The following is a 25,341-nucleotide window of genomic DNA, read 5'->3' on the forward strand; positions in this document are numbered from 1 at the left end:
AACGAACACAAAAGTACGCTTAATTCTTTGATGGATAATCCAGCGCACGTGTATATTCCTTCTTTAGAAAGGAATTTATCGGTATTCTTGAATAAACTTCCTTTAAGAACATAAACAATCAATTGCTTTCCTCTGCTCTTTTCCAGGATTGCTTTGAATAACCATCGCTCTGTAAATACTCGAAAGAGCTACTGTAGAATATTGCCTTTGCTTTCTGTATTCATCTTATTTGTGTCCATACATTATTAAAAACTATATACATTTGCCTATGCTTTGAAGGCAAATTTGTGTTGAAAGTACGACGGATGCAACTTTTTCATGCATTTTACTATTCGAAAATGATATTTTTCTTTCAATGGCTGTTTATTATGCCTTTGCTTACAAATTTTGCTGTTATAACTTGAGAATGCTTCAAAATATTCTTCACATATATGTCGTACACTTTATACTAGGTAGTATGTGATATCAAATTGTGGTATCAATGAAATTTTACAGGCCATTTTAGTTGCGACGTGACCATATTCTTCGAGGAAGCGTCTGCGCTCACTAAGACTACTACACGTACCACTAGCACTGCTACAGGCGCCAATGCCAGTGGTGCGTGGTATAGTCTTAGCGTACAAAGACTTTTTCCGCGACAAACATCGGTTTTTGCCTGCAAACTAACTTTTCACGCTAAGCTGAGGTCGGTGTAGTGTAGTTTCCAGACGTTTTTATTTCGTCTTTGTTTCTCCGAGTTGAAGCAAGCCAAGTGAGAGTGCATACCCAGCGATTGTGACGCCCGAACCGTTTTTTGTGGCAATCATTGAGCATGCACCCTCACTCGGCTTAGCGCAATACAGCGGGCTTCTGCACAATACACAAGCTGTAACTCAGAGAAATAACGGCGAAATAAAAACAGCTAGAAATTAAGACTAGGGTCGGTAACGCTTGTCGCTATTGGGGCACTGAAAATGATAAAATTATCACAGTTTTTGCATTTATTTCACGAAGGATTCATCGAAACGCCTTAAAACTATATATGTGCATGTTGCTAGAGATGTCAGCAATACAATGGGATACATTGGAAGGTATAATATTGTGCATGGTTACCATGGTAAACGGATGCCTACAGGTGATTGGTAACTCCCAAAAATATCTGGAATTTAGACAGGTTTGTTTCTTTGCCTTTCGTGCACATCACTCATTGAAGATGAGCTCTACACTGTAAAATTAGTCTGGATAAAAAGGGAAAAGACGCCCAAGATTTTTCCCTCATTCTCTCCTCAGCATTAATTCATCACTGCACGTTTTGAATAAAATTTACATATCATGATATTTCATTTTATTCTATATATATATATATATATATATATACATATTTTACAATAGCTAACGAACACAAAAGTACGCTTAATTCTTTGATGGATAATCCAGCGCACGTGTATATTCCTTCTTTAGAAAGGAATTTATCGGTATTCTTGAATAAACTTCCTTTAAGAACATAAACAATCAATTGCTTTCCTCTGCTCTTTTCCAGGATTGCTTTGAATAACCATCGCTCTGTAAATACTCGAAAGAGCTACTGTAGAATATTGGCTTTGCTTTCTGTATTCATCTTATTTGTGTCCATACATTATTAAAAACTATATACATTTGCCTATGCTTTGAAGGCAAATTTGTGTTGAAAGTACGACGGATGCAACTTTTTCATGCATTTTACTATTCGAAAATGATATTTTTCTTTCAATGGCTGTTTATTATGCCTTTGCTTACAAATTTTGCTGTTATAACTTGAGAATGCTTCAAAATATTCTTCACATATATGTCGTACACTTTATGCAGAAGGAAGGACATGCTTTAAATATTGAGCTTTTTGAAATTATGGGCTTTAGTTTTTGAGTTATTGACAACTAAATTCTGATTGGATAATACTGGTTGCCATGGCAACAGGGAAAACTTTTTTTAATGAAAATCAATAAAAAAGTGTGTTTTTTTTTTATTGCATCTATAAGATAACCCCCCCCCCCCCCCAATGTTTGCAGCAGCAGGAGGCATTTTGGGGGTTACCAGTCACCTTTAGGCATCCGGTTACCATGGTAACCATGCACAATATTATAACTTACAATGAATCCCACTGTATGGATGACATCTCTAGCAACATGTACATATATAGTTTTATGCAGTTTTGATGAATTCTTCATGAAATAAATGCAAAAACTGTGTGAGTTTGTCGTTTTCAGTGCCCCAAATAGCGACAAGCGTTTACCGACCGTAGTCTTAATTTCTAGTCGTTTTTTTCGTTTTTATTCCTCTGAGTTGCAGCTTGTGTATTATGCAGAAGCCCGCTGTATATATTGCGCTAAGTGGAGTGAGAGCACACACCCAGTGATTGCGATTCGGTTGTCACAATCACCGGGTATGCGTTCTCACTCAGCTTGCTGGAACTCTTGAAATAAAGACGAAATAAAAACGGCTAGAAACTACACTACACCGAACCCAGCTTGGCGTGAAAAGTTAGTTTGCAGGCAAAACCCTTGTTTATCGAAGAAAAAGTATATGCGCGCTAAGACTACTACACGCAGCACTGGCACTGGCGCCTGTAGCAGTGCGAGTGGTGCGTGTAATAGTCTTGGTGTGCGCAGACTCTATTACGTTTGTTCCAACAAATCATGATGAAAATCATCTCGAAAACCCCAGAATCATTTTAGCTCAAAAATCTTTAAAGCACAATGGACCAGATATTTGGAATTCTTTACCCCCTAATTTAAAACAACGTACGTCGTTGAACATTTTTAAACGAGAACTAAAAAACACCCTCATAATCCAGTATACTTCTGACACATAAAAATATTCATACCACCTGGTCAACAAACACTCTAAACAATGAGTTCACGGCCATAACTGAAGTAATATTCACCTCATCACACTGATACACAAAATAACACTCAACATACAAACCAAGATTCATCCCAACACAATGCACACCGCACTGCACCGCACGCCCTTCGCACAATTACTTCCCACTCAGTGAGTGGCAAGATTTTCTTTATGTATCTCTTCGTTGTGCCCTTTGCACAATTACCCCCCACTCAGTGAGTGGCAAGATTTTCTTTATGTATCTCTTTACCTGGGGCCATCTTCCTCGTCAAGCTTAGCTTATGATGATGGTCCCCTGCATTTCATTTTTATCATTTCCTATTGCTTCCTTTCATATATGATATTCGTTCTTGAAAAAAAAAAAATGTATGTAAGATCCAAACGTTACGAATATTAGCTGTGTAAATGACTATGTAAGTATTTTGTTGATTTGTGGATTTGTATTGATTTTGAAATGCAGAAATAAAAACTGAACTGAACTGAACTGAAAAGTGGCCAGTAAAATCTACTGACACCACAATTTGGAACCACATACTACCTGGGGATGTTCATAGTGGTCCCATCTATCACCTTGTCTGGTCAAACCTTTTCTGCGGGGTGGGTTGAACGAACTCCTTAATTAAGCCTCTTACAGGAATTAGCGCCTTGACTATTTGCGCATGAGCAGAAAAAAAGGTCATTTTTTACCAACAGGCATTTTGGTTTGTAAATTCACTGAGATAAGCATCTGTGATGCGGTGATTATTCATGTGATCTAAATGGTGCTTCCCAGCACATCCAACTGACAGTAAGAATGATATTTCGCAGTCTAAAAGGAAATAGGCTATTATTAAAACAATAGAATGGATGCCTGCTAATTCGTGCTAAATTGTCAACTGATGGAGTATTCTGATCACCTGCTCTAAACGCAAGCTCATTCTTTGTTTGAACATGAATTCCATGAATTGTTACTTCGGGCAAGCTTATGCATTATGAGGCTTTGAAAACGAGTGAAGTGCCTAACCAACTGAGAAAAAAAAAGAAAGGTCATTTGTACCAAATGTGTACAAGAGCTAATTACTAACTGGCTTATTAGTTTGAGAGCACAAGGATAACAGTTGATGAAGGACGTCACTGTCATTCAGCAGGGGCGGATCCAGGAATTCCGGCGTGCACCCGGTGCGGTCCTCCCTGGATCCGCCACTGGAAGTTATCATAAGATACTTATAATAAGTTAACTTAACAGCACTGAACTCAGGTTTATGAAGTTATGACCCGATATCGAACGAATGTTGACACTGCATGCCTTACATTGTACGAGTTTACATAACTAGTAGCAATAATATTGAGCCTAGCTTTTATCTTGATAAAACATAGATTTTTTTTCTGTCTCTACTGAATTGAATTGTACAACCAGCCGAGGGGCCTCCACACAGACTTGAGAAGGTTCAGTTGAACGACAATGTATAAAACCAGCAGACCTATAAGAAAGGAGACAACTTTCAAGGAAATAAATGTTGTAAAGAGTGCAGAATGCTAATACACAAGCACAAAATTGTGTGAATAGATTGAATAGATAAATCAGTCGGTTGCGGGGGAGGGGCAAGTAGACGCAGCGATGCACGTTAAAGAGTCAAAGGTCAAAATCAACTCCTCAAAATTTCACTATTTCCCTCATACACTGTATTTATGCAATGCCTGCAGAATGATAAACTTAATATTTTATGTATTACCCCTACAGAGATTCTCTTGGAAGTTTCTTGCAAAAAGTCCAAGGTCAAAAGGTCAGAGGTTAATTAAAGTGCTAACTTTCACTTCTTCCTCCATGTCTCGGAAGTGACCGAAGGTATCACAAAACTTAGTACATATTCATGCATGTTCTACCTGACAGTGATTCTCTTCGGAATATTTTAGGGTCATAGGGTCAAAGGTCAAGGGTCAAATGCTAGATTTAATGCTAAAATGTTACTATTTAAAAATTAAATTACACTTTTTCTTCATACCTTGAAAATTACTCAATTCATAAACTTATAAAAGGGTCAAAAGTCCAAGTGAAAATCCTCATATGCCCAAATAAACTGCACTCTTCAATAGACAGTAATCCAATTAAACCTATAGTCAAGGAAAGTGAACATTGAACACATTTGTAATTGTGACAAACCTGTAATTTCGATATTTTGCCAATTATGTGAAACTGTTATCACACATTGTCAAGACATTGTGCTATATAGACCTGTTTGGAGCATTATCCATTATGGCGGAGGCATACCAGTCGTCATATCGACATTTCTAGTTTCGTATTTAACACCAACAAGATATGGTGCGGTGCAGACTTACTTGACACCCAATTTTGAAATTTGTGTGTGGAATGTGCTACGATTTATTGATCACCGGCCGGTCGCCCAGCGATATCGTAAACATCGGCCGACGGCAGGTGAGAGATCGTCCAGTTGCCGATGGGGCATCACTCGGTGACTGCTCGGACAAAATTCCCCTACTTTTCAAAGTTGTTTTTTGTTTTGTTTTTGTTTTGTTTGTTTGATTGTTTATTTTAACCGAAAATCGATCTGTGACCGACGGGAAATCAACAGGGCATCGCTCGGGCATGGTTGGGGTTTAAAGCCCGATCGACATCTAAAAAAAAAACAAAAAAACCCCCCAAAAAACAAAAAACAAAACAAAACAAACAAACAAACGCTTAGCACACGCGGTAACAAAATTTCAGCGGTGACGAGCAGGCAATAGAAATCAGTCGGTCGCCGCTCTAAGTTATGACAGTATAGCCTAAACACAGTGGTCTTACACAGTTCACTTATACGTGCACATTACGTATGTTGATTCCTTATTCATGTAATTTTGTAGCTACTGTGGTATTTATATGTAGGCATACTGTGTTTATGGCATTGTCATGTTCCTAATCTGGAAGTCGTCGTTCGTCACTGAGTCAAGTTAATTACTTCAGTTTACTAAAAAATGGCCGACGTCATTTTCGTCAGTCTATCATATAGGTAGAGGTCTAAATCAACTTACTTCACTATAATTTTGTCTTTTCAAACACTTGATCAACAGCCGTCGTATCTCGATTATTCAGCCTTCTCTTTGAGACGCCTCCAAGCAGTGAAGACCAGACCGTCCCCCCCCCCCAAAAAAAAGTGATTTCAAACACTATAATTAAAACTCCTACAAAACTCTATGATTCACTGTATTTCCTTCAGAAACATGTGATGAATTTTGGGGTAAAATGTTGGAATGTTATGACTATGATTTTAAGTAGGCTAGCATTAATTACAGTTGTCATGCAATGTCAGGGTTGTACCAGTTCTGTTACGGCGTACACTCCGTACGTGGCTGCCACTGTGTCATTTTATTACTCATACATAATATATAGGCATATGTTAGACATTGCTCCTCCCATGCGCATCCGGCCAAGTTGTGATCCGGACGTGCGCCGGTCCCGACATGGCCGAATAACAGAGGTCGGACTCTAAATCCAAAATCGCCCCCCCCCCCCCCCAACACACACACACAAGAGTGTAAAACTGGTTAACGATTGAGATCAGATTCAGACAATGAGGTAAATAATGTCCTGGTCATGACAGACGGGTGGTTTTATTACCAATGTGGCTCTTCTTGCAGATGCACACGTAAGAATTAGTATACGGTCTTATTTCTGGTCTAGAAAAGCTCTTCGTTTGTTATACAGTAGTATCGAAGTCTCGAATAAGACACTTATGTTGCATATTATGCAATGTCGTCATAAAGCTAACTCACGCAGCCGCTGTCGCGAAGCGACGCGGCTGCACCTGCATTCCTTCGCAGACGTTGTCATTTTTCAGTGTGGTTGTGCGACTCCTTCATGAATATCTTTATTAATCATGGAAAACTAAAATACAAGGAATTATCGTAATCTATGATAATCATTCAATAATCGATATGCGATTTTTTGTTTAATTACGTCAAAAACTCACCGAAATTTGTGGCTGAAATCAGGTCTGTAAACGTCCTTATTGCTTCACTCCTCATCTGCGTGTTATTTGAATGGCATTCACTCTCGATTACTACAACGTACAACGTAGGTAGTCGGAGAGCTAGAGGGCGCCTCTCCGACTACCTACGTTGTACGTTGTAGTATACGAGAGTGAATGCCATTCATAATAACACGCAGATGAGGAGTGAAGCAATAAGGACGTTTACAGACCTGATTTCAGCCACAGATTTCGGTGAGTTTTTGACGTAATTAAACAAAAAATCGCATACCGATTATTGAATGATTATCATAGATTACGATAATTCCTTGTATTTTAGTTTTCCACGATTAATAAAGATATTCATGAAGGAGTCGCACAACCACACTGAAAAATGACAACGTCTGCGAAGGAATAGAGGTGCAGCCGCTGTCTCTACAGCGGCTGCGTGTAGCTAGATGAAAGCAGGTCCCACCATGACGAACAAGTGACATGTATTCGAGTATGGTTATAGTCCACTGACTATAATGTACAGAATGTCATTTCTTCAGAGGTGCCGGAAGTGGCCACACTGTGTTCTATTCCACGAGCTTTTTGACTGAAAGTGGCAAGATGTTCGCATCGAGTCCTATTGTCATATCAAATATAATGAAGGTAAAATCCACAGCATATTTCGTGCCCTTTTGTCAAGATTTTGGACCTGACCCTGCGACTACGGCCCTCCCGAAGGCGAGTCCTGGAACAGAGTTGCCGTTACTCGCGGCGTTACTGCTCTGAGGCGAATTGTACGAACGTAGACCTATACTCGTAACATTTTCTATGAAACCTGTCATTTGATATCAAAAATTATATTTGCCTTTGAGTAGGGCCTTGATTGATTTGCAGATATATACACGAATCATTTGAATTTTAGTTGCTTCTCATGTAAAGTAGATAAACAGGAACTACACAATAAATGACCATGGTCATGTGTATGCTAGAGGGCGCAATCTTGCCAAGCTTCTCCGGAGTGGCTACGATCAAGCATTGAAATAAGTGGACATTTTAGCACTCCCGACTATTCCCTTCACCGCCACAGAACTCCTCACCCAGGGAGACAGTCTCGCAGGTAGGCCTCAGCAGTCAAATCATATTTGGCTGTGGTTCGACCACTCTACAATGTGCTTAAAATTAAATCGTCAAGGAAATAGTTTGGTGATTTCAACAGGAGTTTTGACATCTTCTACATGTACCACTATACTCGAGGGGTAAACCTTCACTTTTATTTTCAATTCATTCGATTCTTTTTTTTTTAAACCATAATTCGAACCATCTCAAATATATTCCGAGTGGGATCACCCTGATAATTCAGATGTAAGAATAAGATAATAGTACTGCAGTACTATACATTATACATCATGAGTATAAGTTATATTGAATTTTGTGTCATTTATACACATGTGCAAGATTTTCACAGGTATACAATCGAGATTTAATGCCATACAGTAAGTTAATTCGTCCACGCGTTTGTCGTTAATCACAGAATTTCATAAGAGAGCATCTGAGGTCAACATTAACACGATGCCTTTCAACCTGACGGGTCACCCCACCATCAGCGTCAACGCCGGATTCCTGGACGGCTTACCCGTGGGACTCGTGCTGGAAGGAAGGCACTTCGAAGACACCACCGTCCTCAGGGCCGCTCAGGCTGTAGAAGCCGTGACCGATCCCGTAGATAAAAGTACGCCGAAGATATGGAACTTTGTCAAGTTCAAGACACGACATGCTTAGGACTCGTACGTGACGACGTATTGTAAAGTTATGTATGGACAGCGTGGGAGTTATACTCACACATTCATTTGCAACCGTGGTAAATGGATATCCGACAATTCTGCTTGCATTCCAACATCCACATTAACACAGATCTGAAATGAGGTAATAATACCCATCATTATGCTATTTTGAAGGAAACATGCTAACTAGCTGTGTCGAAGGTTGGTCTTGTCATAGTTTTTGAGCGCATATAGGCCTACAGAAAGCCATTGCTAACCTTTTCTAGCAAAGAATGCCACAGGTCCCTTGATATCGTTTTCAATTTTTGCTCATACTGATACCTGTTCGGGAACAGGGGCATGGGGGAATGACCTTGTCTCAAATCTTGATTTATGCATATACCAGCTTGCCCTTAGTTGAAATCCAAATGAACAGAATAAGTTTGATACTAGTAATACAGTCAAAGCAGTGTGAAATACCTTCGAACTGTACTTCCTTCATCGATCATTTTAAGAGATCATGTCCTATGGGCTATAATCTGTCATTCACGAGTACAGACACAAACCATATTTTCAAAATTTCCTATTCAATTACTGGCTAGTATAGGAAATCACAGGAATCACATTAATTGACACTAAATGTCACCATCACATTCCTGAAACTGCCCCCTCCCCCCCCCCCCCCCAAAAAAAAAAAGGTGAAAGAACAAAACGATGAAAACGAGTGTTATCTATACGACTGAAAAGACCACTCTAAAAAAATCAGGGTCACAGCTGACACGGAACTGGGTCCGTTGGGGTCACACACCGTTCCGGGTCAAAAATGACTTGGAATTTGGTCATGAAGACCCGGAATGGGGTCACCCTGACCCTATTCATGACTCTGGATGAGGTCATATCTGACCCCCATTCCTTGTCATTTCTGACCCGGAACGGTGTGTGACCCCAACGGACCCAGTTCCGGGTCAGTTCTGACCCGGATTTTTTTAGAGTGACGGAGGAGGAGCAAGACAAGTGGCGTGTATAGTGGTAAATTGTGACAGTAATGCTCTAATCTCACTGGGTTACAAAAATTTATATATTTTTGAAATAACATGGACAATTTCATTTTGAAGGCTTGATGTTCCCGAGCCGTATGCATTGCTCCAAACTGAAAAAAAAAAAAAAAAAAAAAAAAAAAAAAAAAAAAAGTTGTTCGGGCATAATGAGTAATTGTCTTTTTAAAATCTGCATGCAATCATCGCAATTTCTTTCATTTGATCAGGTTTGGCAATTTAACTCTTCTGTTACACTGATGGCTTTATAAGATTATACTCGATCTTGAAACCACTTGATTCACACGAATACTATGAACACTTTTTCGACACGAAAAGATGTGTGTCACATAATTACTATATGCTGGCATGGTTCCATCAATGATGACTTTAGTCGTAAGCGGTGAATGCACCATCAGGGAACATTGTCGTTGTATAAAGGCCTGGGGAGGAAGGAGAACATAACTGCGGAAGCGTATAACACACGGCAATACGACAATGTCTGACGCTGTGTATTGGATGTAGGCCTATAGTTGATAAAAAGAGGTTTCTCTTACTGAGCTCATTCAGTCTACATTACATGGACATACAAACAGCATAACCCCTTCATGACATTGTTACTTAACGTCTGGAGACTACAGAAGTGCATCTTACTCGGGGAGTGGACACAATCTCAAGTTCCCATTGAATTACTGTATTATGTACAGATTAGAAAATATTGGGAGATGTATTTTGGGCAGTCACCGTGTCGATGATACGTGTATATTATGAATATGGCTGTTAGCATCAATGTGCCCGTTGACACCACAGACGAATAATGATACCATAATAAATGAATAGAGAAATTAGGAAGGAAACTATATTTGGTTATCAAATCTCATTGCCACGGTTCCTGAAGTCGTGTAGTCGTACGTTATCGCCAGCAGAATCAACTGTAAAGCATATCGTGTCGTTAGAGTTCTGCCAAATCATTGTCCTTACACGCCTGCTTCACTCCATGTCGATGTCTAACAGTATTCCACATGACGTAGCGTTCTTCAGCCAAGTATTTTTGGTACAGAACCACAGACAAGAGGAGGACAGCTGAAAAAGCGTAGGCTGCAATGCATCCATTCAGTGCGCCACTAAATGAACCAGTGAAGTCCAAACTGTAACCTGAAAAAGGGTTGATGGACGAGAAATAAAACCAATGTTACTTTTACTTGTGCATTTATGAGTTGGTCATCTTAGGCGAAAGTTTGAACCCAACGGTTGAAATTAACTCTGAGAAAAATATACCACTTATTGGTACTTGTATGGCCCTACTGTAATCGTCACCACACAGCATTCAAAGTTTTGGTTCACTGTCAATCGAAATTAATTTATTTTCCCAGGGTAAACAGCAGTAATATTTGTTTAGTACATGTATATTAGAGAGGAGTATCACCAGAGGGTATTGCAGGTACATCAACGATTTAACAAAGATACTCTAACATACATGAAGACAGACTTCAAAACAAGACAACAACAACAACAAATGATGACAACTTGCCATATACTGCTCCCAACGTCAAACCAAGACCAACAGCCACTACCATGGACGTCATAGGCACCGAGCCACGATTTGGGAAAACTTCACTCGTTATGACATAAGGCAGGGTGTTGAGTGGCGAGGCTACGAAGAAACCAGTTACTGCGGCCAAAATGACAAAATAAGATGATAATAACCTGTCAATTCTGTTGATCGTTGAATTGGAACAACTAAAATGAGGTAAAACATGTTAAATAAATCTGATGCATTTACGAGAATCGGTGCACCTACTGCTGCCTATATCTAATGTCACTATCACTACAGATAGTGTGTGCAGCAAAAAATATCAAAATTATCAATGTTACAAACAACTGATGGCGTTGAATACCAGTGCTTCCACAATGAACATGATTATCATTGTGTTGTTCAGACTACTACCTTTGATTTTCAGGTAAAATGATGTATGAATCAGTGTGGAAAAGTGTGCGGGTTAATGATGTCTAATGAGCATGTTTTGATCTGGTTGGCGAATATGCTCAGAATGTTGGACTGTTATTAGGTCTTTGCAGGTCTATATAGGTCTATACGTCTATACAGTAATTGGCTTTGACTGTAAGAAGTTATGTAGCATAATATTATGAGGAACGGCCAGAAAGAATCGTGAAGGTTGGAAAGGTTTGATCTGTCATGACAAGGGAAATACGCAGGATTCTTCAAGGGGATGATCAGTAATATATAATAATAATAATAATAATAATAATAATAATAATAATAATAATAATAATAATAATGATAATAATAATAATAATAATAATAATAATAATGATAATAATAATAATAATAATAATAATAATGATAATAATAATAATAGTGGCTACTTGTGCAGATCCACTTTTTGGTGCTCATGGCGCTTCAAAAATGAAAAGTTAGATATATGATGGCAACAGACGCGACAAAGAAGAAAATGGCAAACAACAAACAAACTAATACCAGATAAAGTTTACAATTGTTCCGAACATTATAGATTGCAACTATTATAGTCCCCAGTGTGAGAGGAATAGATACATTTAAAGTTTGGATTTTAATGTTTCTGTAGATGACAGCAGCTTTAACTGAATGGGTAACTGATTCCACAATTTTGGTCCCATAACGGAGAAAGCATGATTATCCCGTTCATGTTTTACTCTGGGTGTTTGAAGTAATTGTTGTTGTTGTTGTTCATTTTCCATCTGTGAAGATGGCTGGATAGCCCATATTCAGCTACACTAAGCTGGTCTTCCATGGGGTCCAGTTGGATGTGGGGTGGGACCACTTCACCGGGTTAGACACCCTGCTCTTTGCGATGAATGAATGAAGCGGGATCTTTTACGTGCATGAGCTGTGACTCTCTCATACACGGGACCTCCATTTTATGTCCTATCCGAGGGACAAGTAACAGTGCATCTGATGATGAACGTAGACTTCGTGTCGGATTGTATTTGGGAAAAGAGTCACGTATAGTATACGGGGAAAAAGAATGAACTGAATGATGTACTAATAACAGAATCTTGAAAATAATCTCTTTTTTTTTCTATGGGTAACCAATGTAAAGAACGGATGATTGGTGATATAGAATCAAACTTATTAATAAAAGTTAACAAAGGGCGGCAGAATTTTGCAACTGTTAAAGTTTTGTGACATCTTTTTTTTGTTTTTTGGAAGATTACACAGATTTGGACAAATATTTAGTTATGAAACCTAAATTACCCAACTGATATCTAAAATATCGCTGAATCTGACTTATATGACTTTTGAAATGATATTTTCTGATCAGAACACCTAAATTAGGGCTAATACAAGTGCTACCGGTGTGGACAGGACATGATTGAAAATCGACTCTACCTGATATATGCTTTGGACCCAATAACAAAAACATTCTTCAAGTTGTGCAATGGCGGATGTCAATGAAGAAAAAGTAGGTTTAAAAGACATTGCAGATAAAGTTGTATGTCATCCGCAATACAATGATAACCGATACAATGCTTGCGAAATACTTCACTGATTGGTTGCATATACAGAGAGAAAAAAAAACAAAAACAGCAGGCCTCCAACAGAACCCTGGGGTACTCCAAACTTTGTAATAGTTTTACAAGAGGTAGAATCACGAATTCTGACATAATGAGATTGTTCACATAGGACATAAACCAATCAAGGAGGTTCCCTTGATAAATCACAACATTTGAATCAGAATAGTGTGCTTGACTGTGTCAAAAGCTGAACCCATATCAAGCATAGTAAGAGCAGTGATGTTACTGCTATCTAAGTCTGTAAATACTTTATCTGTTAAGTTGACTAACAGTGTTTTCACACTATAACCAAGCTTGTAAGCAGATTGAAATGAATCAAACAATTCATTATCTTTCAGACATGTTGTCACTTGTGAGAAAACAACCTTCTCAAGCAGTTTACTAAAAAAAGAATAAATTTGAAATTGGGCGGTAATTCTGAGACACTCCTGATCTAAGCCTGCTTTTTCAAAATTGGATGAACAACTGCTCTTTTACACACTGGTCTTTTGTGATTTTTTTTTTTTTTTTTGTGTGTGTGTTTGTAGGTGTTTTTTTTGTCTGTCTCTGCGCGTGTGTGTTTTCACTCAATTATCATTGCGTAATATCCTATACCCATTTTTTTCTATTACAACACCCGATTTGTCATTCAAAGAAGTTTATTTAATTTTTGGAATTACGAACCTTATTGCGTTTTTTGATTAACAATCCTTATTTCATTTTCGGGATAAACGAATCTTCGGAATAAAAGACTTTTATTTCATTCTTGAATTTACAAATCTTCGGAATAACAAACCTTATTTCATTTTCGGATTCATGAACCTTCGAAATTTCCCGAAAATAAAATACCGTTCCTTATTCCGAGAAATCGTTTATCCGAAAAGGAAAAGAATGTTCTTATTAACGAATCCCACTTGTTTGTTTGTTTGTATGATTTGATTTATTCTTGCATTCAATCAAATACAAATTGAGTACAAATTTCAAAAGCACAAAAACAAAGAATAAGAAGGGCTGTGATTTAAGATGTGATTCATTTCATTTTGGCATTAACGAACCTTTGGAACAACGGACCTGTTTTGTTTTGTTTTGTTTTTTCATTTTCGAAATTACGAACCTTCGGAATGATAAACCTTATTTAATTTTCGGATTAATGTATCTTCGGAAAAACCAACAACAACACAGTCTTGATGAACTTACTGGATGAGATAACGAAAATCAGAGGTAAAGTGGTGATGTGTTTGATGCTGAGCATGATGCATACACCCACTACGATGGGCACATAATGGAGGTAGAGCTTCGGGAATGGCAGGTGGTCGGCGATCACTGCAATAGTCAGTTTTCCCGCTAATTCCGAGGCTGCCATGATCGTCATAGCAACCGCTGCTGTTGATTCTTTGAATCCAAGAGACAACACGAGCTTTGCCTAAACAGAATGACGAAGAAAGAACATAACAAAACACAAAAATAGAATGGAGGAGTGGAGAGTCGAGAAGTCAAATACGCAAAGGTATGAAGAGAAGAAAGTTTGAGAACAGTCCTCACCTTTTGTCCAAGTGGTCTTGTTATACGTGTCCTGCTGACTGCTTGCGTCAACAATTCTACATGCTCAAGAACAAAAGATCTTGGCCTTTGTGCGCCATTATCTGAATGTACCTATGTAATAACATTATGTACATATAGCAGGGAGGTGGGAAGAAAAATAGTCAACCTTGATATTACAATACTTAACATGGTTCCTGTCTCATTTCTGAAAACGGACCCGTGATCGGCGCCACGGGACTTGCTCATCACATTAGGTGCTTACATGACGAATTCGTAGACTAGGTAATATAAATCCTCACATCAAACTGAACCTAAGACCCTAGCATAACCCTAACCATAACCCTAACCCTATAAGTCCTTGGATAGAAAAAGACCAAAGCAACTGTTGCAGGAGCAACGTCGTGTCGCCATCTCAACCATACACTCACCCAATAGAAGAAGAAAATAGAGATAGACATTTGGCTACTAATGGTTGCCAGAAGGAGAATCCACCATTCAGGAAACTTGTAGACCTCATAGCGGCCTGTCTGGCGGGATGGCCGCAGTGTGTTAGGTGCCGTGATTTTTCCTTCGTTCTCTGTTTTCTTGAGAGGACTGATGGAGTTCTCATGTATTGCATCATCCGACACGTGACCTATAAAAAGCAACATTGGATACAATAACTTTTTTTTTTAAGGGTTACAGAAGGTCCATGCAAAGACAATGCATTTTACTTATGTATAACAGAAGTGAAAATCATGAATCAATAGCTTATTAAACATAATCATTTTTAAAAACCTATCAAATACGAAGTCTTAATGCACCAAAGCGTCCTATTTATAGTTTCATAATGCTGCCATATGATGTGAAATGCAGCAATGTTTCCTTAGAAAGAAATATCAATGTCAATGATGTTTATTGTGTAATGGCCAATGGAAGCGACACTGACCAGTCCAAACCTGATTGCCCTAAGCTTTATTTGTTCATTTTTTACATGTATAAAACCGGACTGGACAATGAAATAGTTAAATGGAGGTGTCCACTCTGAAAATTAGTTTTTGTGTAGAGAAAAAGAATCAGGAGAACGGGACAGTGAAAGTTGGAGCAAATTCCGATCAAAGCGATTTTCAATTTATTATCAATCATGCACGAATCGGCAAATCAACGTTTTAGCATGTGAGCTCACCTTCCATGTAATATCTGATAAAAACAATCAAACAAATCACTAAATCTTTTTTTCTTGTTATACATTAATGATCGCGATATATATATATATTGACACATGCATGATAAAAGTAATATTTATAAATATATTCATAGTGATTGTATTAAGGATGCAAATAAGATTTACCTAATGGAAAAATGGTAATTTCTTATTATAGAGTACAAACCTAATGAGGGTAGTATACTCACGTGTGACAGTAAGGAATCTACAATTCATGTTTGATCAGAACTTCGAAAAGTCAAAACTTTTTCAGTTTTGATGGGAATTTGCTTTAATTTTGTCCTGTTTCTCTATTCTGCTTCTATTCACAAAAAATTATTTTTCAGGGTGGAATTCTCATTAAATAGGCGCACATGATAATTGGCAAGTCATGAACGAATTTGTGTATACGTGACGTAATTCGCGAAAAAATAAATCGTTTGTACATAATGACATTAATTTAAAGAGGGGAAGGATCCGATGTCATACCGCTCCCATGAACTAGAGAAATAATCTCTATAGGCCAAGTGTTTTATGACAATGTGAATTCGGCAGACACTGTGAGACCAAAAGACATAGTATCTGGATTACTACAAACGTGATGACTACCATGCATGCACACTGTAACACATTATCTCTGTCAAGAAGTTTTGTAACTTGAAACAACAAACCATGCTTGTCCTCATTTCCATCAAATCACTGGGTTGAGATGATGGATGATTGGATAAAATTTGAAGCTTTCTTGTTTACCTTTTTTCTGCATCTTGCTTACGGGAGTTAAGAATGCGCTCATAGTTATGCCAAGTCCAAGAACAACAGCTCCCAAGATTCTAAGTGTTGAACGCCAACCGAGGGCGGACAGGAGACCGTAGACAACAGGATTCAGTACCAACATCCCTGTAAAGTAGGAAACATTACTTTAGCAGTCATTTATAATTCTTTAGTTTTGCCTTTTGCGGAGTCATCTGCGCATAAATCTTGACATGACTGTGAACATATACAGGATGAATACAAGCGAAATGTCTCGGGGAATCTGCTAGTAAAGACTAGACCCAGAATTTTGCTATAAGGGCACTTCAACATGTTCAGGTTAGCCTTAATTGATGAAGAAAAATCAGGTAGAACATAGTAAATCAGTGAGCTCATTGAGTTTTAAAGTTCTCTTGACTTCACGAATCGGTACTTTAAGTCCCAACCACTTAATTCACAATCAAGAAACAAATGATATCTTTATTCAAACAAGTCTCCCATTAACTGAACACAAATCTTAATTTAAGTTGTCGTTTTGGACATTTTATATGAAGGAATTACACCAATTTACAATAGTTTACTAGTAATCTTGCAAAGAGACCTTAAAGGAGGACGGGAAAGGTTGTAGTTGGTAAACCATTGACGAAAAATGTGATTCTGATATAGTTCCGTGTATAAGCCAATGGGAGAGTTTCGCAGGACGTCATTGCCTAGTCCGCTTTGTGTTCAGTGAAAACACAATATCTTCATGTGATCTATTGTATAGCTTTTGTACTTAATGTTTTATTACACAGAAATGTCTATCTTTCTATTCTTCTGATTTTACTATATCTATTGAGATCAACTCATATATGGTGTGGAACTGATTTGATTTGATTTGATTTAAATTGAATTTATTTCTATTCTGTGTTCCTCAAAGCAAAGAAACAAACACGACTCAACTGCAGTAATCATTAATAGACAAAATCATGTGGTCTTTTTACGACGTAAAGAAAGATAAACGAAACGTATACTTAATAACAAAACATACTTTTACGACATTGAATTATAGCACAAAATAATCATAAAAACAAAGTATAAAAACAAAGTACATGTATTACACTTAAAATCATGTACCGAAATTGTTGGACTGTGTTCTAGTCATATATTTTCATTTGTTTTTGTTTTTCCTTTTTTTTTTTCGTGAGAATAAAAAACACTTTCATAAAGTTTCTACATGTCCGTATTTGGACCCAGGATACAAATATTGTCGAAAAGTAACTAAAAGTATCAAATTTTGCTACGGAACACATATGCGTATTCATGTCACTGTGATGCTTGTATATCTGAGGCCGATTGCATAAAACATTTTAAAATAAAAACTCAGAATCGATCTACTTTTTTAGTATAACGAGGACCACTGTCATTAATGTTTATGAAATGGGTTTTAGAACTACTGCATAAATCTAATTGGTCAATTTATTGTCATGCATTGATTTTCACTGATCCACACTGAGCCACGCGTCCGGTAAAATCCGAACGCATGGCCATGCGTCCGCTAAAATCCGAATGCATATAGGCTCAAGAGTCTTGTACACTTGAGTGCAGTTGTATAGGTGTACCGGACGCATGATGGGGAAAATGGTTGTATTTTATGAATTTTATAACACAAATGATGCACAGGCCTGTTTCGTGGATCAGTTAGAATTGGATGCTCTGGTTTAACTTTTGAAGAGTCTAAAACCCACTCGCTGCGCTTGTGGGATTAAAGAGTTCCACCAATTCTCACCGATCCGCTCTGTACTGTGCATCATAATAACACAAGGGTAATAAAATGATACTAGTAACCCTGCATATGAACTCTACAGTGTTTTTGGCAAATGCACAAAATGCACTCCTCTTGCCGACAAAATTTGATTGTGAGATGATATCTTATCATTGGCTTGCAGTTTTTATAATCATCATTTGTGACCGCCGCACGAGTAAGTTTCCTTTGCTCGCAGATGCTCGAGTGATTGCCAATCGCTTGCCCCTAATAGTCGCACGACTACTCGCATGGTCGTGCGAGTGGACGTGAGACAATGTGATCGCTCGTGCGACTGAATGAGACCACTGCGAGTGACTGTGCGAGTGGCGTGGGGTATAACCCCACCCCCACCCCAAAGCAAAATAGTGACCAAGAGTCAAGTTGGACTACATAATGAATTAGTTTCAGATGGCTGAAGGAAAGTCTTAAAGAAGAAGAAGTTGTCAGAGGAGGGTCCTGTGGCAGAGGATCAAGAGTAATCATAGCGGTCCTGTAGAGCAGCGAGGAGAGTAGGCGGAGCCTCTTATACATAGACCAGGCAGAGTGGGAGGAGAATGACGAGGAAAAGCTTAATGACAGGAGGAGGAGAAAGCTGATAACAGAGGAAAACAAACTTGCCAACGGCGTACGATCTCATGGACATAATCACTCGCAAGAGTGGTTTCTATTAAAGGTTGCTGGAGCACGTGCGAGTGTTGCACGGCCTCCAACCAACCCAACGCGACTATATTCAAATCGAGTCGTACACACTCTCGCATCTTATCGGGGGCAAGTTGTGCAACACTCGTATGACGATCGCACAACAGGTAGTACGACCCAATGGTGAATCAATCGCACCTTTATTTTGAGCATGTTCAAAGTCCTGATGAAACCACTTTCGACTACCCCAGGTTGGTGCGATCACCTGCCAAGATTGCGAGTGCTCACAAGACATGGAGCAATAGGTCGTGCAACATCCCCAAAAAACAAACAAACAAATAAACAAATACAAAAAAAACCCAACAACAACAACAAACCTGTTGCAGGCGGAAAAGTGATCGAAAGGAGCTTTGGAACAGGGAGGTGGATTAGACAGGCGTACTTGATTGTGATGCTGCTTGCATGTGCAGTGCCGGAATGATTGCGAAGAGTAAAAGCATGATAACTGGGCATAATGCCACTTATAGCGGAAATCAGCACCATGTGTTTACTATAAAAAAAAAAAGGAAATTAGACAAAAACAAAACAAAAAAACAAAACAAAACAAAACACTGAGGATTCTGTGTTGCGCTGTGTTGGCAATATCCTGTAGATAACAATCTATGATTGTCAGTACTTTCAACATTATGTCAACTTTGTGTTAGATGGCCTTGTATTTGATATGAGTGCACATAGTGCGTGACAACCATTCGCGTATCTCTTTGCTTGTCTTGTTCTTTCTTTCCTTGACTGATTTCTATAGGATGGAAATAAACACGACAGTAAAATAAGAAAAGGTTTGCGGCCACATGTAAATTAAATATGAACCGTGATTGTGACAAAGTTTTCGTGATAAGATGTATATTGGTATGCACGAGACTGTCATTGCATTGGCGCTATTACACGTATTCAGCATATACAGTACACGCACACACACAAGGGCGCCGGAAGCGGGGGTGGGTGGGGGGCAGGGGTGGCACTTGCCCCCCCCCCCCCCCAAACAAAATGTTGGGGGGGGGGGGGCAAAACGATTTGCCCCTCCCCCAAAAATGCCAACTGTAACAAATAATTAATCACTGATTTAAAGACCAAAATGAACAATAAACGCATATTTATTGTTTAAATGTTGTAATTTCATAACTGAAAATGCAAAAATGTTCGCCCCTAACGGAGCGAAAATCATAATACACTAACAACATACATTATTGTATCTGTATACTAATAGTAACTTATGAGTAAATTTAGTGTATAGATGGTAGCCTCGTGTCCTCGAATGTGCCCGCTGAAACATACCTTTAGCAAACCTTATATTTTTCATTTTCTTCTTTGCTTTCTAGCAGTATAAGAATATTTTTATTGTTCGAACGATGCGATCACGTTTAAGCTTTTAATGAGTACATTTCAGATAAATTGCAAAGTGAAAGTGGCTCGCTCGTTCTGCCCGTACTTATAGTAAAATGAAAAGTCCTTCGCAGTGATTTCTTTTACTATGTTTAATTCCTCAGAAATTTAATTTAAAATGCTCTATAAAAGCGACTTTTATACTCTGTTTTTACAAAAAGTCCCTACCGTGGGAGGGGGTATTTCCCCTCCCACACCCTCCCCCGCTCGGTCACCCCCCCCCCCCCCCGCTCGCTCGCTTCGCTCCCGCGCCGAGGATCTCACATCGTCACATAATGTGCCCCCGTTGAGATTTTGCCCCCCCCCCCCAAAAAAAAAAAAAAAAAAAAAAGTGTTCCGGTGCGCTTGCACACGCACACACACACACACACACACACACACACGTGAAATGTCCAATCTTTGAGAAAGCAGGCGCCTGCAGTCGAGCTCTCAGCAGAAAAAGAAACAAAAAGAAATGAAATTGCAGAGAATTAACTGCGGCATTGTTCATGATGAATTCCGAGAGCGTGACAACAACGCCCAGTGTGCGCACCGTATTGGCAATTTATGGATGGTAGGACAATAATACACGACAACACGTGTATAATATAAGACGTCGCAGAACTATTCAGTGTCTGCAAGATAGCCATTGCGTAAAAACTCTTTAATTTGCAGTTAAAGGAAACCCGAAGTCAAAGAGAAATGTGGATTCAGTGAAAGCAGCAACATTAGTAGAACACATCAGTGAAAGTTTGAGGAAAATCGGAAAATATAAATGATGCAAAAGTTATGAATTTTCAAAGTTTTGGTGTTGGAACCGCTGGATGAGGGGACTACTAGAGATTATGACGTATGTGTGGACAACAATATAAAGAAAATATAAAGGGAATACCGCAAAAAATCACTTTTCTAGCATAATGAAAGAGCACATGATTAACCGCTTATAGAAAGCAGGGGGAATAATTGCTAACCTTAACATTATGCCAGTATCAAGTTGATGGAATGTCTAATTTTCATGAAAAATGAATATTTGTGGAATTCCCTTTATATTTTCTTTATAATTGTTGTTCACACAAGACGCCATAACCTCTAGTAGTCTCCACATCAAGCAGTTCCAACACCAAAACTTCAAAAATTCATAACTTTTGCAGCGAATGTCCGATTTTCCTGAAACTGTCACTGATATGTTCTATGGATGTTGTTGATTTCACTCAATCCACATTTCTCTTTGGGTTTTTGGTTTCCTTTGAAGGAATGTACGGACGAGCAGCTTGTTATTATTTTGTGGGAAAAGTTTATTCCAGTACCTGGGGCCTTTATACATTTTTTTTTTTTTGGGGGGGGGGTGGGTTCGGTTTTTTTGTTTGTTTGTTTGTTTTTTTTTTTTTGCTTCTTTTTTTTTTTGGGGGGGGGGGGACGAAAATAATTCCAGTATACGTGGAGGAGCAATGCGTCATTTTGGCGCGTATCTATAGGATAGCTATGAATCCAACTCCCCTGACAGGACACAGTAATGTATGTTTATCACCTTATGGAGAGCCCTAATAGGGATTGCTTTGTTTATTCTTCTGTTATAATACAAATGACAAGTATAATTATATAATTGGCAATAACAAGATGACATGTAATTCCTTTGTGTTACCTGGAAAATATCCGACTTTATACTTTCTGTTCATGAGCATCTGAATTGTTTTGAAACCACGATAGGGGAAAATGCATGTTTTGGGTATAGCATGATGACGTCTCCAAACTCCATACAATCTTTACCTATCCCGAAGCTGACCCCTTACCCTGAGGAATGGTTGTCGTTTTACAGACAATTGCTTGGACCACGCCCTTTACTGTCCTTGTGTTGAATAATACAAATGATAAATGATCTATATTCTTGCAATAAAATAGTACAGTGTGTATTTCGCATTTGGAGGAAGATGACACGTTCTTTTCTGCTTCAACTTTGCCAAATCAAATAGAGTATCTCATCTTTCTCACCGAGAGAAATCTTGCAACATGAAATTTCGTGCTTCCGCTCATTACAAACGTAATCTGTCCTCACTGTACCCAATTCGACAGAGACTTTATTGATTAGCAGGTATTAGTAATTACTGCAAAAGAGTCGTTAATATTACCTGTCGTCGTTCCAGCCACGGCCAGTGAGGTTGCTCTTGAGCGATGTTCCGATGGGAAATGTTCGACAACAAGGAGCATTCCCGAGAACGTACAAATTCCCGCACCGGTACCGTAGGCGAGACCAAATGTGAAGTACATCGGGAATACAGATGGCATGAATGAAGTGACAAGACAGGCAATGAAGCAAAGAACGACACCGATGATGCTGACCAGACGATGGCTGAACCTCCTCACAAGACTATCCACAATCGCGACAGAAATCAGACTTAGTCCAGAAGCAATGGACGGGATCCATCCTAAAACAAGCACATAAAGAAAGAAAACAAAAAATCTCTGTGTCATTTAAGTGCAGCAACTTCAATATGCTACCATGTACTAAACTGGAAGAGGAAATGATATACAGTTGTACATATTTTTTTACTCAAACGAACTTATTCTGTTGTATTTTTATACAGCATAAATCATGCTCTGCTTCCCTGTCGAAGAGCAATGACTGCATATCAAGTGCTGTACACAAATATTAGAAGATCACCTTTCTTTACTAATTTTCCTCACAATATTGAATATCTCACCGTACATAGAGCATTTTGACAAATAGACTTATAAATCCAATGCGATATTGTTGCATAAAGTTATGTGATCAAAATTACTTTTTATCCGAAGTTGGTACCCAGGAAACGGGTTGATACTCAGGAAACGGCTAATTCTAAACGATTTGAAACCTACAAAATTGTTTTTCAGGAAGATTTAATGATGTATTGTATCAATCAGATTGTCCTTAGCTCACTTTCAAACAAATCTGCTCAATCTTGGTATCTATGCGAGTTTCTACTGCTTTGCTATAACCTGAAAACACCTTTAGCTCTTATCGAATTCGTATGCGCCTATAATCACAGCAGAAGTGTTCTGACAAAATTGAAATCTCCCCTCTCTGTGAAATATATATGTATTTTTCTCAACCCTATGTATATGTTTACTCGAATTTGTTCCTGTCCTTGATTAGACCAGGTACTGTATACGCATACTGTATACATTGCTATCTTCTCCACTTGACTTCGAAACACTCTCTAGGCCTAATAAGCAATATCAGATACCTGTTGCCGCAACACTGGAGTTTAAGTCGTTTTGAACTGCCACGGTGATAATACCGAAGCAGTATATCACGCCGATTGTGATGAAGTAGATCAGGTATGATGCGAAGGTGACCACCCAACCCCAATGCCGTCTGAGCCTGGACATACATCCAAGGCCGTCCTTTGTTGAATTAGGCATGTCGCTACTTCGAGTCGAGCACCTGTCAGCGCCTTATACTGTGGTCTGAATAGCAAGGAGGTATAATAACGTAGTACCACATTGGTTATAGTCAGCTGTTGTCATGAACTTCATACGCGTCCTAAATGTTTTTGAGAGCACAAGGGTGATATTGAAACATTAATGGTGGCCGCATATCACGCGTCAATTATTAAGCATTAATGCAGTACAAACTCTGCTATCCATTGCGCAGAGTCGTAAAGGCAATACGTGTGTGCGTTGTAGGCCCTATTAATAGTCGCGCATTAGCGTAGACGGGTCGCTGACAATTCTACGACCTCTGAAATCACTGGTTGCCAGTTAATTGGTTGTCAGAGGCCAACATGAAAATTTTGTGGGGTTGACATAATGGCTGTCGATGACCGGGTTTAGTAGAGGGTTTTGGATGTGCTGCATCGAAAACCTTGCAACTCATTTCTTCTTTTTTTTTTCATCTTTGAAAAGGTCGGGAACCTCATAGAACTGGTCTTCAGTGAGGTCTGGCCCATTACATGAAAACTTTGGGTTGGCAACCAATTTCCAACTTATTGTCGACTTATTACAGGCTGATAGGCAACGAACCATCTACATTTGCCAACCGGTAGCCGATACTAATTGCTACTGATATCTGTTGGTATAGTGATCAGTGCCACAATACTTCACTGTTTTAGACGGCGTTGAAATCGGACTGCATTACAGTTGAAAACACGACAGTCGGATGCCGATCGACCCATATGAACAACACCCAGCAGAATCATGGAAAAGAACCATTTGTTTTGTACTTGTGACAGACATGCAGTTTCTGATATCTCAGTGCACTTGCTGACTCCATTTGTTCCATCTATCGCACAGATGGCTGAAATTAAAGGTATTGTTTACCATTGGGCACAGCGATTTAAAAAAATGTTCGAGTTATCACATTTCAATTTCAATTTATTTTCATATTTCTCGATGAAAAAATATATCAAATTTAAATAATACATGACATAATACAATAACAAAATTAAATACATCGTAATACATGATATCCAGCTCGGAAACATACATGGAATATTGCAAACATATAAAACATAATAATATAGTGGTCGATCTTTGAAAGTTGGAATTTGAGAATGAATGCTAAAGAACTATGAAGGAACATACTTAAAAGCAAGTTTGTCGAGCGTAGGTCCCAGTTATCACATTTGATGCATATGTGTAGGTCAGTTGTATCACAAAACATCCTAAGATATTTAAAAAAATCCCAGTAAAGCCTAAAATATATGGAGATATCACTATATGTATTTCTCAATAGATGGTTCAGTCTATAAACAATTTTATTATAATTACTGTTCATATTTTGAATATTTAACAATACTTACGGTTGATAATACTGATTAAGATTTTTACATTGTTTGTTTCTATCCCTTACTCACATCTTATCATTTTGAAGCACAGAGCTAGGTTTTTGTTTCCTCTACAA

At 38.6% G+C, this 25,341-nt stretch overlaps 1 protein-coding gene and 1 pseudogene across 1 annotated transcript; one reads left to right on the plus strand and one right to left on the minus strand.

The window, feature by feature from the left end:
* Positions 1-8,604, plus strand: part of LOC140240493 (amidase-like) — a 32,697-nt pseudogene extending 24,093 nt beyond the window's left edge.
* A 1,936-nt stretch (positions 8,605-10,540) lies between these two features.
* Positions 10,541-23,861, minus strand: LOC140243013 (monocarboxylate transporter 12-like). The gene is made up of 7 exons (XM_072322757.1): positions 23,684-23,861; positions 22,589-22,885; positions 16,619-16,765; positions 15,114-15,319; positions 14,341-14,566; positions 11,120-11,260; positions 10,541-10,743 (listed from the first exon to the last, which is right to left on the minus strand). Exons 1-7 carry the CDS (start codon positions 23,859-23,861, stop codon positions 10,541-10,543), a joined length of 1,398 nt encoding a protein of 465 aa, XP_072178858.1.
* Between the last annotated feature and the right edge of the window lie 1,480 nt (positions 23,862-25,341).

This window comes from Diadema setosum, chromosome 2 (assembly GCF_964275005.1).
Source record: "Diadema setosum chromosome 2, eeDiaSeto1, whole genome shotgun sequence".
Lineage (NCBI taxonomy): Eukaryota > Metazoa > Echinodermata > Echinoidea > Diadematoida > Diadematidae > Diadema > Diadema setosum.

What these genes read in the sequence shown, in the direction of transcription:
- LOC140243013 (XM_072322757.1), bottom strand. Translation starts at nt 23,861, where the DNA reads ATGCCTAATTCAACAAAGGACGGCCTTGGATGTATGTCCAGGCTCAGA. An exon ending in CTCCAGTGTTGCGGCAACAG is followed by an intron (nt 22,886 to 23,683) that starts GTATCTGATATT and finishes TGCTTGTTTTAG; the next exon opens with GATGGATCCCGTCCATTGCT. An exon ending in CTATTTTCTTCTTCTATTGG is followed by an intron (nt 14,567 to 15,113) that starts GTGAGTGTATGG and finishes CATTCTGTTTAG; the next exon opens with GCAAAGCTCGTGTTGTCTCT.